We start from the raw sequence: 18,448 nt of genomic DNA on the forward strand, positions 1-18,448 counted from the left end.
TACCAGGTACGTGGCACAGAGACTGAGAGCGGGCTACTAAACCTGGGTGAGAGAGACACACAGACACAGTGTTGGCCATTCCAGGGCATCAAAGGCTGGCTGAGCATGCTGCCTAATTTAGGGTCCAGATTCTGAGGACCCTGACCAGGAAATATTTTGTCAGTGAGCAGAAGGAGATCCTCCTTAAACAGTGTTGGTGAGAGGCCGCTGGTCAACCCTGCGCTACACCTTGATAAACGAGGGATAGAGCTGTCTGTACGGAATACAGAGGCGGTGCCTGCCCCAGTTCTTAATAGACATTACCATGAACGCTCCACCATAATGCATGGGCTCCAACAAGCTGGCCAGCAGAAGAAATAGGGATACATACTATTGACTGCTGAACGGTTATAGTATATACTTTTTTTTGCTATTGCTTAATCAGTTGCTATGTCATCCCTGGTGTCTTTGTACCTTGAGTCATTGGGATGTATATTTATAGATATCTGCAGTAAAAAGTACACCCTTTATGCAGTGAGGCATAATGCCAAACACGCAAAAAAAAAAAACAAATAACAGATTTCGGATTTTACTACAGTATAAAGTTAAACTGTAAATTTTTGGACCAGCACAAGATAGATAAGGGTCGATTTACTAAAACTGGGTAGCAGAATCTCTAACCTCTTCCAGTCTAATGAGAACCTTTGAGGCAACAGACCACTGACATGCTTCCATATGTAGTGGGTTGTAAGGCATAGTGGGTGCAAAGATGGTGAAAATCATTGGGCGCCAGACACTTCTTGGATGCAAAAGAGGTTTTATTTCTATTAATAGTCCTTTTTATATTTTGCAAGGGAAAGAGGGTAAGGGCCAGGACACCCTTAAGTGGTTGCAATTTCAATAGGCAGACTATGAGACTTCAATAGGAAGACAGCCGTACAGGGAAAGGCCCCAGCAAGGTGCCACTTCTGTACGTGCAGGTTTGCTGTCCCCTATGGCAACAGTATTTAACAGTTCCTAACACGAAGTTCAACAATTTTCTCAGCTTCACTACAACGTCCACTTGTAGCTCTTCAGCCCCTTGAGCTCCTAGTCTCTCACTGGACTCTCTGATTCACTGACTCTGAATCCCGTGAGCTCCTCAGGGCTTTTGCAGTGGTATCTCCCTCAAGCGTCACCCACTCTTCCCTGCTGGGTCCCTAGCTTGGTACTCCAGATACCTTTCAAGCTTCACCCCTGCTAACCGGCTCAGTCCCTGGCTTGACACACAAGACTGCTCTGTAAGCGTCACCTCCGCTGGTTGGGTCCCTGACTTGCTCACCTCCTGAAGTTTCCCGATTCTCCACCATGCCCGTTTAGTGAGAATGTTGCTCCGGTACTTGCTTCAGTTACTCACTGTGGTCCCTGGTAAAGGTGGTTGGTCCCTTAGTGACGACAGCTTCCCCTCTACCTCCGACCACGACGGGTTCTCCAGCCAACAGAACTGTCACTTTTGGTTAGACTGCAAGCTGCAGTCCCAACCCTGCGCTGCCCTCTTACTTCTGGATAGGCCCTCACACAGCCTGGCAGCCAGATGTCCCCGGGGTTTAGGCCCAATCTCTGGCCTAGCAGCCCGGGGCAGACAACACATGTCCACCCAGACGGCAGTCCGGGTGGCACAGAACATAGATCGCCTGACTCCACCCGAATATATAGGTTCTCCCAGAAGGCTAAAGGATTCAAGAAAACCCCTGCCCTTTGGCTGAGATATCCCATATACCCATAACTTGACCTTGAAATGTCCTTCTCACTTCTAATGCCACCAAGTGCCTGGCCACCTAGTGGCAAATCAATGGATCTCTAACAACTATCTACAGTAGCTACCCCTGACAAGGAATTTGGTGGGGAGCTCCCTGACTAAACCCCAGGGTGCTACATCTGGAGTGCAAAATCTGGTGCAGCTCTGCATAGAAACCAATCAGATTCCAGTTTGTTTTTTTTTTTTTTTTTTTGTCAAAACTGAACAAACTGAGGTTTTAATTGATTTTTTAACTGATTGTCTACCATGCACAGCTGTACCAGATTTTACACTCTCCTGTTTTAGTAAATCAACTCCATAGTGTTTAATGAACAGCCAACCCACAGATATGACACAGGAAATCAAAGTTTATAATATATCATAACATACCTAGAAAATTGAACTGAGACATGCTGAACAAGTAGGCAGGTGGAAAGGTTGTTATATATGTGATGAGAAAGTAACTACCAAACGAGATTACGAAAGCCAGGAAAGTTAACACAGACCACGTAGAAATCTCTAAGGCTGCCTGTTGGGGGGGAAAAAAAGCTACATAGTTAAAAAATCCTTCATGAACTATTTCAGTTCCAGTACTACAATCGACATGTCAGGACATTATTGCTTAATTAGCTGGTGGTGTAGCATTTAAAGCTGAACTTTAGGTATGAGTTTAAATAGGAGGTTCTTCACATTTCTGCTGAAAAATCCCTTCCCCTCTCTCACAGCAATTTTAAAGGCCAGGAACAGAGGCATAACTAGAACCTTCAGGGCCTCGATGCAAGAAACCATGAAGGGCCCCTGACCCCTAGTATGATGGGGGAGTATTGTGAAAGGATGCGGGCAGTGTGACAAGGGGGCAGTGTGATGGGATATTTTGACAGATGGGGGGGGGCAGTGTGACAGGTGGGGGGGGGGGCAGTGTGACTGAAGCAGGAAGTGTGATAAGAGGGGGCAGTACGATGGGGGCAATGTGACAGGAGGGAGTAGTATGACGGGGATATTGTGACAAGAGGGGGGCAGTGTGACAAGAAAAGGGTACCTGGGAAGTATGACAGGAGGGGGGGCAGTGTGATAAGAGGGAAGCAGTGTGATAAGAGGGGGGGGGACGGTGTAACAACGGAGCACTGCGAAAGGAGGGGGCTGTGTAAGAAAAGGGGGGCAGTATGACGGGGGTAGTGTGGCAGGAGGGGGGCAAATATGACAGAAGGAGGCAGTGTGACCAGGGGGCAGAATGATGGAGGGGCAGTGTTACAGGAGAGGGCAGTATGACAGGGGAGTATTGTGACAAGGGACAGTGTGACAGGTGGGGGGCAGTATGACAGGTGGGAAGTCTAGATGCAAGAAGCAGCAGCCCTTGTACATACTGCTTCCCTGTGATGTCCCTCCGGCAAGCACAGTTCACTACCCAAGTGTCAGTATATACAATGGAGAGGGGAGGGCCCTCTGATATGAGCATGTATCGGCAAGAGTGTACAAGCAGAGCGACAAACTTGTGCACTGAATCTGGTGCCTGCTCGGGTCAGAGGCCCCTCCCCTCTCCATTCTATACAAACTCGGGAAGTGAACCTCGCGCTGGAGGGACATCCCGTGGACATCACAGAGCTCCTGATCGCCCCCTCTCGCACCCCTCCCCTGTATAGTTAGCTGCCAGCCGGAGGTACAGGGGGAGGTGTGGGGTCTTGGACCCAGTCGCAAGTGCAACTGTTGCCACCCTGGTAGTTCCCGCCACTGGCCAGGATCACATCTCTATAAAGTGGTAACACAGCATGTTAACGTGGGTTGTGTTAAAGAGACCCCAGTCTCTTTATAACCACTTGCCTACCAGGCAATTTTTTCATTTTCTGCACAAGTGCATCTGCTTTAAATTATTGTAAACCCCATAAAGTATATATTTTTGGAAGGAGAGATTCTGGAAAATTAAAATGGTGGTAGTTTAACATTTTTTATGTAATATTTGCGCAGGTATTTATCAAACATATATATTTTCAATAAAAAATTGCACTAAGATTAATTTTAATGCAAACAAACACAATATTATACCCAATTTGTTTGTAAAATCTAAACAATTGGGTTGCCTCAAGTTAATAGATACCAAATATTAATATCAAGTTTTAAAATTGTGCTCGTGGAATGGCAAAAAACGTTTTACCTTTTTTATTTGCTTTAAATATACATTTTTTTTTTACACTTGTTTAATTTTTTTTTTATTTTTTTACATTATTGCTATCGCAAGGGGTCTTTCAAGCCTTCCATGTTATTGCATGGGCAGGTGACAGGTACTCTTTATGGAGACATTGGGGGTTTATTAGACCCCCCAATGTCTCCCCTGCCCTCTAGTGAAACTATTTCAGGACAGAGAGTGTTTGAATAGCTGCATCCTCAGCTACACTAGCTGAGGAATAACAGCTGTGACCCCAGAAGTGATGTAATACATGTCACTTCTGGGGTCATTAGTTGCAGGAGGGATCGGGGGACTGATGTTCCCCGAGTTCCTCCTGCTCTAACTCCTGCAGTCCTGGGCTCCCCAGAGGAACGCGCAAGCTCAGGAACCACCACTGATGAGGGCACACTTTGAGAGCCCAATAAAAGTGATCAGGCTTTTAACAGAAAGCTGGTACCAGGCTCACAGCTGTAGCATCTGCTGTAAGCTTGATTTAACCACTTGCCTATCATGCAGTTTATAAACGTAACTTTGTAAAAATAAAACAAATATGCCACGCTATCTACAAAAGATAGTCTAAAAGCAGCCAGCACAGCAATAGATCACTTGCAAAAATTAGAAAACACATGAGAGAGAAGTGCAGTGCTAATGAATAATCTCAGAATGAATGAATATATATAAAACACAGTGCACACGTGTAATGAACCCCCTATAAAGGAAAATAATGAAACAAATATGATAATAAAAAATATGTAAATAATACAAAAAAAATGTAAGTAATGTACAAAAATAATGTCCAAATAACACAAATCACTAATGCTTAAAACAAACTGTGAAGGTGAGCCAAACAATATAAGGATAAAAATATCCAAAACGTGATTCAAAGTGATTGAAAGGTAAACTGAGCATCAACGTAGTATGGAACAACAGAACATGCCTGAACTTGCTGATATGTGATCCACCACCAAAGAGTCAAAAGGCTTACTGGAAGTAGCCAGTCTGTGGGAGCCAGAATTATTGTTGTTTGAAACCATCCATCCAGTTTCCTGTCTAATAATTACCCCATTGAGGTTTACTGTCGAGTTGGTCTTCTGGCTGGAGGTCATGTCTGCTGAGGAAGTTTCTCCTGGGTGTGTTGCCCCATAAGCTTCATTGACCCACTTGGTGTATACCTACTTGGGTTCAATCTTTCCGGTAAGCCTTTTGACTCTCTGGTGGTGGATCACATATCAGCAAGTTCGGGCACGTTCTGTTGTTCCATACTACGTTGATGCTCAGTTTACCTTTCAATCAATTCAAATCAGGTTTGGGATATTTTTATCCTTTTATTGTTTGGCTGATTGTCTCCCCCTCTGTCCAATCAGTGTGCAAAGGCGCCTCCGGTGGTTAGGCGGTCGGCAAGTGGTTAAACAATGCCAAAAGAGACAAAAATGTACATCTGTTGAGATGAGGCCAAGTCCGGAATATTCCTTAAACTAAATCTCTCTAAAACCAAACTGATAGTATTTCCCCTTGCCCGTGCCTCCTTCCAGGACTTTTCCATCAAGGTCAATAATGCAACCATCAATCCCTCCCCTCACACCAGGGTACTAGGTGTAATCCTAGACTCTGACCTGTCCTTTCATCCCCAAATCCAATCGCTGCAAAAAGCTTGTAGACTTCACCTTCGTAACATCTCTAAAATTTGCCAGTTTATAACGAATAAAACCCACAAAGCTTCTTATTCACTCCCTTGTTATCTCTCGCCTTGACTATTGCAACTCTCTTCTCATAGGCCTACCTTAACATCTCTTCAGTCCATCATGAATGCTGCTGCCAGACTCATCTACCTTACCAACCGCTCAGTTTCTGCCACCCGTCTCCACCAATCCCTACATTGGCTTCTGATCGTCCAGTGAATTAAATTCAAAATACTAACAATAACATACAAAGCCATTCACAACCCTGTCCTGAGCTACATCACCAATCTTGTCTCCAAATATCACCCAAACCATCCTCTCCGCTCCTCTCAAGACCTCCTGCTCTCAAGCTCCCTTGTCTCCTCCTCCCCCCATGCTCATCTCTAGGACTTCTACAGAGTCTCTCCATCCTCTGGAAATCTCTACCCCAATCTATCCAGCTATCTCCTACTCTGGCTGCCTTTAAGCGATCCCTGAAAACGCATCTCTTCAGGGAAGCCTATAATGCCTCCAACTAATCTTTATCACTTCCATCACCTCATCCCACACAGTTATAACATTTTGTACCACTTGCCCCACCCTATTAGATTTAAGCTCTTTTGAGCAGGGCCCTCTTAACCCTCTTGTATTTTATGGTATTGTAACTGTACTGTCTCCCTTTTTACATCGTAAAAGCGCTGCATAAACTGTTGGTGCTATATAAATCCTGTATAATAATCAGTGCCGGCCTGTAATGCAGGGAGCAGGGGCGCCGCCCCCTAATCTACACGCGGGACGCATGGATTCCAATGGGTTTTTTTTTTCCTAGAAGCACGTGATTACAGCCCCAAAAGGCTTCAAACAAAGGGTGGGCCCAGGGTGCAGAGCATTATAATGTGTGGTGGGGGTTTGCTTGTGGCGATCATCCGTCCGAGGGGGGGGGCTGACGTTACTTTGCCAATCCCACCCCCCAAAATATTTAGCACCAGCTGCCACTGCTAATAATAAATGCACATGTGATCCCCTGGCAGACCTGACAACCACAATAAAATACAACTGCAAGGCTATATTCATACCAGAAATTTGGGTCGGTGTGAATTGTAGAAGATTCCTTCTGCGGCTGTGAGCGGCTACTGCGGCTGTGAGCGGCTAGGTGCAGTCACCGGCCCCGTTCACTATAATGACTATAATTACCTGCTGTGATCGCTGCTGAATGACACAAAGTGCATCCAGCGATCACTGCAGGCCACCGGCAACCTGTCGTTATAGGAAATGGGTCGGCAGCCACAGCAAGAATCAGAAGACTCCTGCCGCTACAATTTGCACCGGCCTAAATAGCCAAATGTAGCCTAAAGTAATTTGATGACTTCTTTGTATATACACTTCCTAAATTGTTACCAAAACATTGTTGTAGCTTATTTGCCACTTAAGTAGATTCCTCACCTCAGCCAAAACAGTAAAGACATTGATCGTGGTCATGGTAAATGCAAAAACCTGATAAGTAAATATTCCATTGGGCCCAGCAGCATCAAAGAAAGCGAAATAAGGAATAAAGAACATGACCAGAGAATTGTAGAAGCCATATAAAACATATACAAGGATCCTCAGGCCCAGACATCTGTCTTTCTGACCAGTCACATACAGCTCTGGATGTTTGCGGCTGCCCTTGCTATCTGTATCCTGAAAAAATTAAAATAAAACATACATTGTTTAAATGTGATAACCAGGGAGCTTAAATCTTCTCTTTTTCTAGGAATAAAGAAGTTGAGCCTGCTCCCCCCCCCCAGCTTCTGCTGTAACTCCTTCCAACCCACAATGCCACATAACAAATAGTCTCCCCATTGAAAGCCATCAGCTAACACTTTATGTGGCTACTGACTCCCAATTTCATCTGTCAGTGACAGATTGGGTCCCAGGTGACAATGAGAAACCAGAGTGTTTCCTGATCATGTAATTACATGAATTGACACAAATGAAAACTTTCAGTCTGCTGATGAACACTTCCACTACCTTCTATTTACTAGTTCGGCTGTCAGTTACAGTCACAATAAATGCAATACTATATTCATTTCAAAGAATATGCACTATATTACCAAAAGCATTGGAACGCCTACCTTTACTTGCACATTTACTTTAATGCCACCCCAGTCTTAGTCTGTAGGATTAAATATTGAGTTGGCCCACCCTTTGCAGCTATAACAGCTTCAACTCTTCTGGGAAGGCTGTCCACAAGGTTTAGGAGTGTGTCTATGGAAATGTTTGACCATTCTTCCAGAAGAGCATTTGTGAGGTCAGGCACTGATGTTGGACAAAAAGGCCTGGCTCGCAGTCTCCGCTCTAATTCACCCAAAAGGTGTTCTACTGGGTTGAGGTCAGGACTCTGTGCAAGTCAGTCAAGTTCCTCCACCCCAAACTCGCTCATCCGTGTCTTTATGGACCTTGTTTGTGCACTGGTTGGAACAGGAAGGGGCCATCCCCAAACTGTTGCCACAAAGTCGGGAGCATGAAATTATCCAACATGTCTTGGTATGCTGAAGCCTCTTCCAGTGAGTTCCCTTCACTGGAACTAAGGTGCCAAGCCCAACTCCTGAAAAACAACCCCACACCATAATGCCCCCTCCACCAAATGATGAATCATCCGAAGACCAGTGCACAAAGCAAGGTCCTGACCTCACCCCGATAGAACACCTTTAGGATGAATTAGAGCAGAGACTGCGAGCCAGGCCTTCTGGTCCACATCAGTGCCTGACCTCACAAATGCACTTCTGGAAGAATGGTTAAACATTCCCATAGACACACTCCTAAATCTTGTGGACAGCCTTCCCAGCAGAGTTTAAGCTGTTATAGCGGCAAAGGGTGGGCCAACGTAATATTGAACCCTACGGACTAAGACTGGGATGCCATTAAAGTTCATGTGCGTGTAAAGGCAGGTGTCCCAATACTTTTGGTAATAAAGTGTATCTATGTGTTTAGTGCTGCATTCCCCCCCCCCCCCCAAAAAAAACAAAAACAATTAATAAACTGCAGCTTTAAAGTCCACCTCTAGGTCTTGTATTAATGCTGCCGGGGGACACTAGTCTGCAGTTGGGCTTTATTTTGAACCAACTCTTCTGATACATTTTCCCACCCTGTGCAATTTTATTTGAGATCATTCTTCTGATTCTACGTGCTAATTTGTGTTTTCTTCCAGTTCCACGTCTTGTTCCTGCCTTTGACCCCAGTCTGTCTTCTGGTTCTGATTTGTCCGTCTTTCTCCTATTATCATCATCATCTTCTATCTTGCTCTTATTCTTGCCTTCCATCTGAATGATGATGCCTGTATGGTTTTTCCAATTTACCAGATGTTTTGGAGATGTGTGTGGTTGCATTTTTTGACCAAACTCAGTAAATACCATATTGCAGCTATACTTACTTTATCAAGAATTGCCATGCAGAGGGCTGGATATAGTGTATATAAGGCAGCATTAAACACTGGGAACCAAGCATCGAACACTGGCTGATAAGATAAAAATAATAAAAAAAAAAAAAGATTTAGTATAAAAAAATAAATAAAAAATAATGGTTTCATATCTATCCAATAAACTGTGTGCAGAACTGTTGTGGTAATGACTATAGTGACTATATGTTCTGCCACCTGAAAATATTGATGTCTAATGACAAAAAAAGGTTAATAAAAAGTCTCAAGCAAAATGGAGTTTGAATAAAAATACACTTAAAGCTGAAGTCCACGTAAACTGCTAAATATGCAGGTGAAATACATGGAGCGCTCTCCTTGTGAGGGCCGCTGGTAGAATCTGTACCCCACTGGTTACCCCGACTCTGAAAGTCCTCCGACACCCTGGGTGGGGACACTGATGTAAGGACTGAGGGAAAAAAAAATGGTGTGGGATCCCCCCCAGGTCCATACCAGTCCCTTATCCAAGCATGCAGCCCTGGAGGTCAGGAATGGGAGGGGACAAGCAAACGCCCCCCTCTCCTGAACCATACCATGTCGCATTCCCTCAACATGGGGAGGTGCTCTGCCCCCCCACCCCAAAGCACCTTGTCCCCATGTTGATGGGGACAAGGGCCTCTTCCTGACAACCCTGGGTGATGGTTGTGGGGGTCTGCGGGCGGGGGCTTATCAGAATCTTAAAAGCCCTCTTTAACAAGGGGACCCCCCAGATCCCGGCCCCCCCTTTGTGAATGAGTATGGGGTACATTGTACCCCTTCCCATTCACCCAAAAAAAAAAAAAAAGACGTGTAGTGTTACAAAACACAAGAGACAATTTTTGACAAGTCCTTTATTAAAAATCATGTCTTCTTCCTCCGGTGTCCCTGCCCAATGATTGGCTGGTGCCGGCAGACATGAAGTGCCCAGCACCCTCAGATTGGTTGTCCCTGAAGTGAATGATCACGTATTACGTGATCCGATGCACAGCTACTGCCCTGTAGCAGTAAAACTGCTATAGGCAGGTCAGCAAGTGGTTAATAAAAGCAAAGGAAAACAATGCAGAAAAAAAAGATTTACAGAAAATATTGCATTGTGCATGTACGCAGGCACATTTTGGGGTTGATTTACCTAAACTGGAGAGTGCAAAATCTGGTGCAGCTGTGCATGGCAACCAATCTGCTTCTAACATCAGCTTTTTAAATTAAGCTTTGCCAAAAAAAACCCCTTGAAGCCGATTGGTTTCTATGCAGAGCTGCACCAGATTTTGCACTCTCCAGTTTTAGTAAATCACCCCTTGGATGTTTAGGTAAGTACTACCTTATACCAAACTACAGTCAGGCATAGCCATTCATGTCTCCAGAAGGCTGTACATAGCAACTAATCTTTCTGGGCGGGGGAAAAAATACAGAATTTACACTGAACAAGCTCAGGTGCAATAGGCCCGAAAATCAGGAGTATCACTTGCATTTATTGGCTCGCTTCTGGCTATCATGGCTATGATGAAAAAATATGTATCCCTTTTAATAATTTATTGAGGATGAATCACCTTGGCATTCAGTGACCTTTGTAAGCACATTTGGCTTATGTCATTTTTTTACATGGTCACTAAACGAATTGTATCATTACAATGCATAGCCTGCATAGATTATTCCATATCGGGCACTAGAGTTGTTCATTTGAATCCCAACCAGCCTGGAGTTTGCATGTTCTCCCTGTGCTTGTGTGAGTTTCCTCCTGGTACTCCGGGTACCAGGGTTCCCAGAACTCCTCCCACATTCCAAAGACATGCTGGTAGGTTCATTGGCTCCTGTCTAAATTGGCCCTAGTATGTGTATGTATTAAATGTCAGTTAGGGACCTTAGATTGTAAGCTCCTTGAGGGCAGGGATTGACGTGGATGTACAATATACATGTTATATATCTAAAGTGCTGTGTAAATTGTTGGCGCTATATATACAGTAAGTACCTATAATGATAATTACTACTTACCAAGGAAGTGAAGCAATTGAAGAAGGCGAACCAGATGTTGTGAACGAGACTGGCAAAAGTCTTGTAATTGTAATAGCATAAGAACTTGGAAAATCGAGCATAAGACAATCTCCCATGGAAGAACAGCAGGTTTTGGAGGTAAGAGAACTGAGCCAAGGCAAATTCACTAGCCAGGACAGCCTGGAGACCTTCTTTCCCAATCAGCCCTACACCAATATGGGCAGCTGTAAAACAAACACAAGGTCTCATAATTGGGCCTAACTAAGGATCAAGGTACATGGTAAGTCTATGTTGCTCAGTTATGTTACTGGGTTTGTCTGTAGCTAAACAACTTCTTTAAGCTTGGTACACACTATTAGTTTTTTCTGTTCAACCCAGTGTGTTGAACGAAAAAAAAACTGTTCCGTCGGAGCCGCTGTACTCAATATGTGAAGTAAGTACAACAGTCTCCCCTGCTGAACTGTTGTGTCCTGACAGCCCTCTCCACCATTGGCTGAGAGTGCTGATTGGGAGTTGGTTGGATGCTGGTTTTCCAGCATGCACGTCCAATAGAAGCCAGCTTCTTTCGGACAGACCGACATACACACGGGTCGAAGTCGGACGTTTTTTTTTGAACCACCAAATGTGTACCTGGTTTTATGGTCAATAAATTATGTAATTGATATAGTCCATAGCCAGCCAGTGATTGATGGGCCAATGAGCTCCCTATCATGTAAGCTACTGTATGTACCGTATATGCTTGTAGATCTAGATGTAGTGATCTATATGTAGACATCTAAAAAAAAGGCATACTAAATGGCACACAGTAAACACAAAAACATTTATTATAAAATTCTTATATAAATAATCTTTTTTATCTTTTTATTGTGTCAAGGTCTAAAACATGAAAGCTCACAAGAGAATAGGATACATTGTGAAATATACGTTTCAAAAAACTGCATATGTAGATGTTTATCCATTCAACACATTTCTTGGAACAAAGTCCACTTGCTCAAGGATGTAATATGCAGATCAAAAACATTCCTTTTGAAAAAGACAAAGAAGAATTTTATGAATAGATGTATTGTAAGCAAAGTCCAGTACATGCTAGCTAGAACAAGAAGACTATTGCACGCTCATACACTCAACATGTATTAGCGGTGGTATTGGCGCCAAATGGCCTATTTAACCACTTCAATACTGGGCACTTTCACCCCCTTCCTGCCCAGGCCAATTTCCAGCTTTTAGTGCTGTCTCAATTTAAATGACAATTGTGCGTTCACGCAAACAACATTTTTACAACTTTTTGAGACAGATAGAGATTTCTTTTGGTGGTATTTAATCACCACTGGGTTTTTTATATTTGCTAAACTAATCAAAAAAGACTGAAATTTAAAAAATAAAAAAAGTTTTTTTTTTCGTTTCCATTATAAAATTTTGTAAATAAGTAAGTTTTCTCCTTCACTGATGTGAATGGATGAGGAGGCACTGATAGGCACGGATGTGGAGGCACTAATATGCAGCACTGATAGGCAGCACTGATGGGCACTGATAGGCGGCAATGATGGGCATTGATAGATGGCAATGATGGGCACTGATACGCGGCACCTGGGGCGGACTGACCAGTTGGTCCATTCGGACGTTGTCCGAGGGCCCAGGCGCTGAAGGCGGCCCACCAGCGCCACCTGCTGGAACTGGCTTGGGGTCCAGGGACAAAAAACTTGCAGTCGCGGGTCCCCGGCAACAATCTTTTGTGCTGACTCGGAGGGTAAGGGGTGAGGGTGAGCGTCGCTGGATTACATAGAGCAGGGATTTCCCTTTTACCCAGCAACCGCTGTCATCGGATGTCCCGCCTCCTGCACTGGCTCTTTTGATAGACATCACACTGGAGGCGGAACATCTGATGACAGCGGACGCTGGGTAAAAGGGAGATCCCCGCTCTGTGTTACCTGGTGGCTCTCCTCTCTAACTCCCATACACTGATCAGGCTGCATGGAGGGGACGCTGATCAGGCTGCATGGAGGGGACGCTGATCAGGCTGCATGGAGGGGACACTGGCGAGGCTGCATGGAGGGGACACTGGCGAGGCTGCATGGAGGGGACACTGGCGAGGCTGCATGGAGGGGACACTAGCGAGGCTGCACGGAGGGGCTACATGAAGGGGGACACTGGTGAGGCTGCATGGAGGGGACACTGGTGAGGCTGCATGGAGGGGACACTGGTGAGGCTGCATGGAGGGGACACTGGTGAGGCTGCATGGAGGGGACACTGGTGAGGCTGCCCAGAGGGGCCACTGAGCCAGCCAGTCACAGAGGACGCGGGAACCAGCCACAGCTACATTACCCATAGTTAAGGTAAGGTAAGAGGAGTGCTACTCGGTGCCAATTTTATTTCTACTTTGTGAGAGGTTGGGGCAGGGGTGAGTGTCATGGCACAAGGAGGGGGTCCAGTGAGGACCAGAGTAAATGAAGGTGTTCACTGTACACTCTGTTAGAAAGAGGCCCCCTCCAGGTCCCATTATACTCCTTTGTAGGCTCTAATGGGTCCTGGAAGGGGGTCTCTCTCTAACAGAGACTCTCTAATGGACACTGTTAGAGAGAGACCCCCCCTCCAGGTCCCATTAGACTCTGTTGTAGACTCTAATGGGGCCTGGAGGGGATGTTTTTGATTGTCTAATGGACACTGTTAGAGAGAGACTCCCCTCCAGGTTCCATTTAAAAAAAGGCAAAGTTATACTGTGTGCAAAATGTAGAGGCGGGATCAGGGGTGGGCCATGGGCGGGGGCAGGGGTGGACCATGAGCGGGGCCTGACAGGGGGCCCTTGCTTTATTTGGTCCGGGGGCCCTAAGTGTTGTCAGTCCGCCCCGGGCAGCACTGATGAGGAGGCACTGACAAGCATCACTGATGGGCATTGATTAGCATCACTGGTGGGGCTGCACTGATAATCACTGCCCTATCAGTGCAGATCCCCCCTGTCAAAAGCACCGCTTATCGGCTCTCCTTTACTCGCACTCTGTCAGCCTGAATAGAGGAACTGGCACTTCCTAGTTACGCTGTGATTGGACACAGCAGATCACATAGTAAAGAGCCTACGTCATAGGCTCTTTACCGTGAACGGAAATGCAGTGTGTCGGAGAGACACACCGCACTACTAATTTCCACGCTGCACGCCCATGGGGGTGTGCAAGAGCGGCTTGTTCTGAATGATGTCCTGTGGCGTCCAGTCAGAACAGGAGAGCCACCGCCCTGCCTTAATTTTGCCATAGGCCAGGCGGGAAGGTGTTAAGCTGGATTGTGACATTAACAGATTGCTAAGTGGTCTTCCGCTAGTTCCTGATTTGCATGTGACTTGACCCGACTTGCCTTTGACCCGTCTGTCATGGCCTTGGCCTGTGTTTGGATTCTGTATCCTGCCTCCTGAATCATTGCCCGGCTGTAAAACAGACGTCAGTTTGTATCCTCACTCTGCCTCTGTCTCATGTTCTTGTATCTCACTGTCCAACCTTTGGCTTGTGTCCTGGCTTTTTTCCTGTGTTCTTATTGAGTGTCACAATGTTCCGGCCTCTGGTCCATGTCTGTTGGTCCACAGTCATCTGTGTCCTGCAACCCACAGTAGACCATCGTGCCTTGTGTCCTCACATCTCCTGTTACCACTACCAGGGGTGTTGGACAAGAGATGCCTCCTCTCCAGCTTGATCCCCACCAGTGTACTTGACATGTATACAGAAATAGAATACAGATCTGATCACATCAATATACATATACTGCGAACCAACACAAAGTGGTACATGTTATGGTGGTTCTCCATATATATATATATATATATACATATACATACATATACATACACATACACACACACACACACACACACACATACGATTTCATAATGGATTATATACTACTGTGATCATTCATGTTTTAAAAGAGAAATATGGGTTTCATAAAAAAAAAAAAAAAATGATACTCCTCTAGATGGATGCAGGATTGCTCCAATGCTGCATCTGTCCCCTATGTAAAAGGGAACCCATATACCAATAAACTTACTCTTTATCATATTCACATCATTGCCCCCATCTCCTATAGCAAGGGTGGTAACCTTTTTGTTCGTCTTCACTAGTTGCACTATGCTGGCTTTCTGCTTTGGTGTCACTCGACAGCAGATGACACACTGACACTGACAAGCCAGCTCCACCAAGGCTCTTGTCTTTAAGATGGAATTTTGGTCTGTTATCTCTTCGCTTTTTTGTCTCCAGATCAGCTTCTTCCACCAGGGTAACGTTGGTGTTATTTTTTCAGACAGGTTTGCAAATCCATTCTGGAAGAAAGATTAGTACTACAATTAGGAGCTAAAATAGGGATTACACATATAAACAGACATAAAGTATAAGGAAGACCAACAACTTACCGAAGAGTTGTGCTTTCTAACCATTTACTAGACATATGCAAATTTTTTGTTACAAATCGAAATTTGCACAAAATTTTCATTACTCAGGGATTCAGCTGTATCTGAATTTCCAAATCACAATAGTAGTGAATTTCAACAAATCCGAAATAAATTATCCGAATTTGTAAATGAATTCAAATTCGAATATGAATTTTAAATGGAAAAATATTGCAATAAATACAGTCAAGCAAAAAATTGAAAGAAGATGATGATTCCTACTTAGGCTGCTTAATAGAACAGAAAATAAATGAATAGAATAAAAAAAGTAGAATAGAATATAAAAGAAAATAACAGAATAAAACAGAGTAGAAAATAAAATTAAAGAATAGACAAGAATAGAATAGAATTAGAATAAAACAGAATAGAATATGTTTTCTTTTTCTTTATTTCCTATTCTATTCTGTGTTATAATGTTCTATTCTTTTATTTTCTATTCTGTTTTATTCCATTCTATTCCATTCAATTCTATTCTTATATTTTCTATTTTATTCCATTCCAAGGAGCAGCCTAAGTAGCAATCATCATCTTATTTCACGTTTATACCTTGCTGTATTTATTGCAATATGTTTCCATTTCAAATCCAAATTCAAATTCTTTTTCAAATTCGATTAGAAAATAACGAATATACAAAACTAATCTGAATATACTAAACAAATTCCGAAAATGAATTATTCTAACAAATGGGATGAAACAAAATTATTAATGAACTAATCCAAAACTAAAAACAATTTTTTCTGTCGTGCACATCTGTCTGTATATTTTTAACACCCCAGAGGGCTTACAAATTAGACACAATTAACACATATACACAGACATACACTATATGGCAAAAAGTTTGGCCACCTGACCACGATAACTTGTGGGACATCCTATTCCAAAACTACAGGAATTAATATGAAGTTGCATCCCCGTTTGGCTATAACAGCCTCCAACTCTTCTGGAAAGGCTTTCCACAAGATTTTTTTGGGGAATGGAATTTAGACAAAAGCGAAAGGTCACGTATTGTTGTTGGAAGAGATGACTTGGCTCAAAGTCAGCTTCCCATTCATACTAAAGGTAATAAAGTTGAGGTCAGGGCTCTAAAGAATACACTTGAGTCCTTCCACATAAATTTTGTCAATCTACTGTATGTCTGTACAGAGTTGGCTTTGTGCACAGGAGCACAGTCACAATGGAACAAAAAAGGGCAAGGGACTGTCCCCAAATTTTACAACAAGCTTTGAAGCATACAATAATCTAAATGTCTTTGTGTGATGTAGCATTACGGGTCCTTTTACTGGAAACATCTGAACTGTAATTTGAAGAGGTGTCCACATACTTTGAGCATATAGTGGATACCTTTAAAAATACTATATTAAAAAAAAAATATTGGCAAACAGTGCAAGAAAAAAAAACCTCCTAATTTGGAGGTTAGAAGGAAAAAGACTGACCCCTTAATTTGGAGGTCAGATGGAGAAAACCAACCCTTTAATTTGGAGGTTATTGGAAAGTAAATGACCCCTTAATTTGGATATTAAACTATGAGGATTGCAATGGAATCATTGGGTCCAAATAGATTTTTAATCGTTTCAGGGGTTCCGGCATTCCCCCTTCATTGAGGCTTGGAAATTGTGTGAATTTGGAATAAGTGAAATCAAGGAAAAGACATGATATTTGTTATAAAATAGCAGACATTCATTCAAGCAATAGCTTCCTACTCTATCCTTGTGAGCAAGCCTATTGGGGTTGTGCTGTTACACTTGTTGTATGTAAAATATAATAAAATGCATAGTCATTGTAAATGTTCATATTACTGTGAATTGAGAATTTGCATAGTTAAAAGCGAAGGATGTTTATTATTTTTTTTTATTCATACTTACCTAGGTGGATGCAGCATCGGTCAGATGCTGTCTTCCGGTGCCTCTGCACTGAAAACAGAGTGATCGAATACCGCCGATCACTCGGTTCTCACAGCTCCCCGAGCAGAGAGCTGTCAGTTACAGCTCTCTGCTCTGCCCCCTCCTCGCTAACGGAAGCTACCGGCTCAGGCTCTCAGCAGCTCGCTAAGAGGCTGAGCCAGGTGTCGGTCCAGGGATCTAGGCGGATCCCAATTTCATGGTTGTGATGATGCTGAGCCTGAATCAACTCTGACGTCAGCAGAGAGTGGACTTCAGCCTGCTCTCTGCTAAAAACGGGTCACAGGAGTGCAAAACGAACTGCACTCCTGTGATCCATAGGAGAAGTACAGCCAAACAAGCCTTGGCTGTACTTCTCCTTTAATTTCCTTTGTTTATTTGTGTGATGGAACCACTTGGGCACACCAACTAGGTGCTTCGGTCCACCAAACAGCACCTCTGTCAGGGCTGGGCTCAGCCCTTCCTTCTCTGAGCTGCTGGCTCAGCTGTCGGCTAATTGCCAGCTCCTATCTCTCCACGGGTACTCAGCTGTTGTTGATATCCTGCTCATCAGTCCTGCCTACTTAAGCCGTCCAGCCCAGAGGATCTCTTCCTTCGCCTTAGTCAACATCACAGAGACGCTCTCCTGCATTCCTGTTAAAAGCCTTGCTTGGCTGACATCCCTTCTGTCTCCAGATCCTGCTTGCTGTTTTACTATGCTCATCTCCGGCTCCCTGACATTTGGCTTGTCTGACTATCCGTTCTGGTTCCTGAACTCTGGCTACCTTTTGACTACGTTTGTTCTATTTACTTTTATTATTAAACAAGTGTGATTTAACTGTACTTCTGTCTCGGTCTGATTTTATGGTTTCTGACAGGCGAAGGCCATGAATTCAGAAGATACAGTCAATCCACTTGTTGGTAATATTTTTTCCAGATTGGATAAGCAAGATCACCGCATGGATCAGTTTGCCATGGCATTACAAATGCTCCTGAGTTGCACAGCTCACCTGGAATCTTCCACTGTGGCTGCTCCGGTACAACCTGAGTTGCAGGCCATCCCTCCTGCTATGCCAGTCTCTGTGCAGGCACCTGCCTCGAGTGTTACCTCTATAAGGAGGTATGTCTGGTTCCGCTCCGCTTCCCCAGTG

At 44.1% G+C, this 18,448-nt stretch overlaps 1 protein-coding gene across 5 annotated transcripts in view; it reads right to left on the reverse strand.

The window, feature by feature from the left end:
* LOC141106369 (phospholipid-transporting ATPase IK-like) overlaps nt 1-18,448 on the reverse strand; it is a 313,227-nt gene that overhangs the window by 14,507 nt on the left and 280,272 nt on the right. For all 5 annotated transcript variants that reach the window (XM_073597096.1, XM_073597092.1, XM_073597095.1 and 2 more), the window contains exons 22-26: nt 15,024-15,294; nt 10,998-11,221; nt 8,988-9,071; nt 7,019-7,255; nt 2,147-2,285 (exon numbers count right to left, since the gene is read on the reverse strand). In XM_073597096.1, coding sequence (XP_073453197.1) covers nt 2,147-2,285; nt 7,019-7,255; nt 8,988-9,071; nt 10,998-11,221; nt 15,024-15,294 — 955 coding nt within the window. The remainder of the gene's footprint in view (nt 1-2,146; nt 2,286-7,018; nt 7,256-8,987; nt 9,072-10,997; nt 11,222-15,023; nt 15,295-18,448) is intronic.

This window comes from Aquarana catesbeiana, linkage group LG08, assembly GCF_042186555.1.
Source record: "Aquarana catesbeiana isolate 2022-GZ linkage group LG08, ASM4218655v1, whole genome shotgun sequence".
NCBI classification, from domain to species: domain Eukaryota; kingdom Metazoa; phylum Chordata; class Amphibia; order Anura; family Ranidae; genus Aquarana; species Aquarana catesbeiana.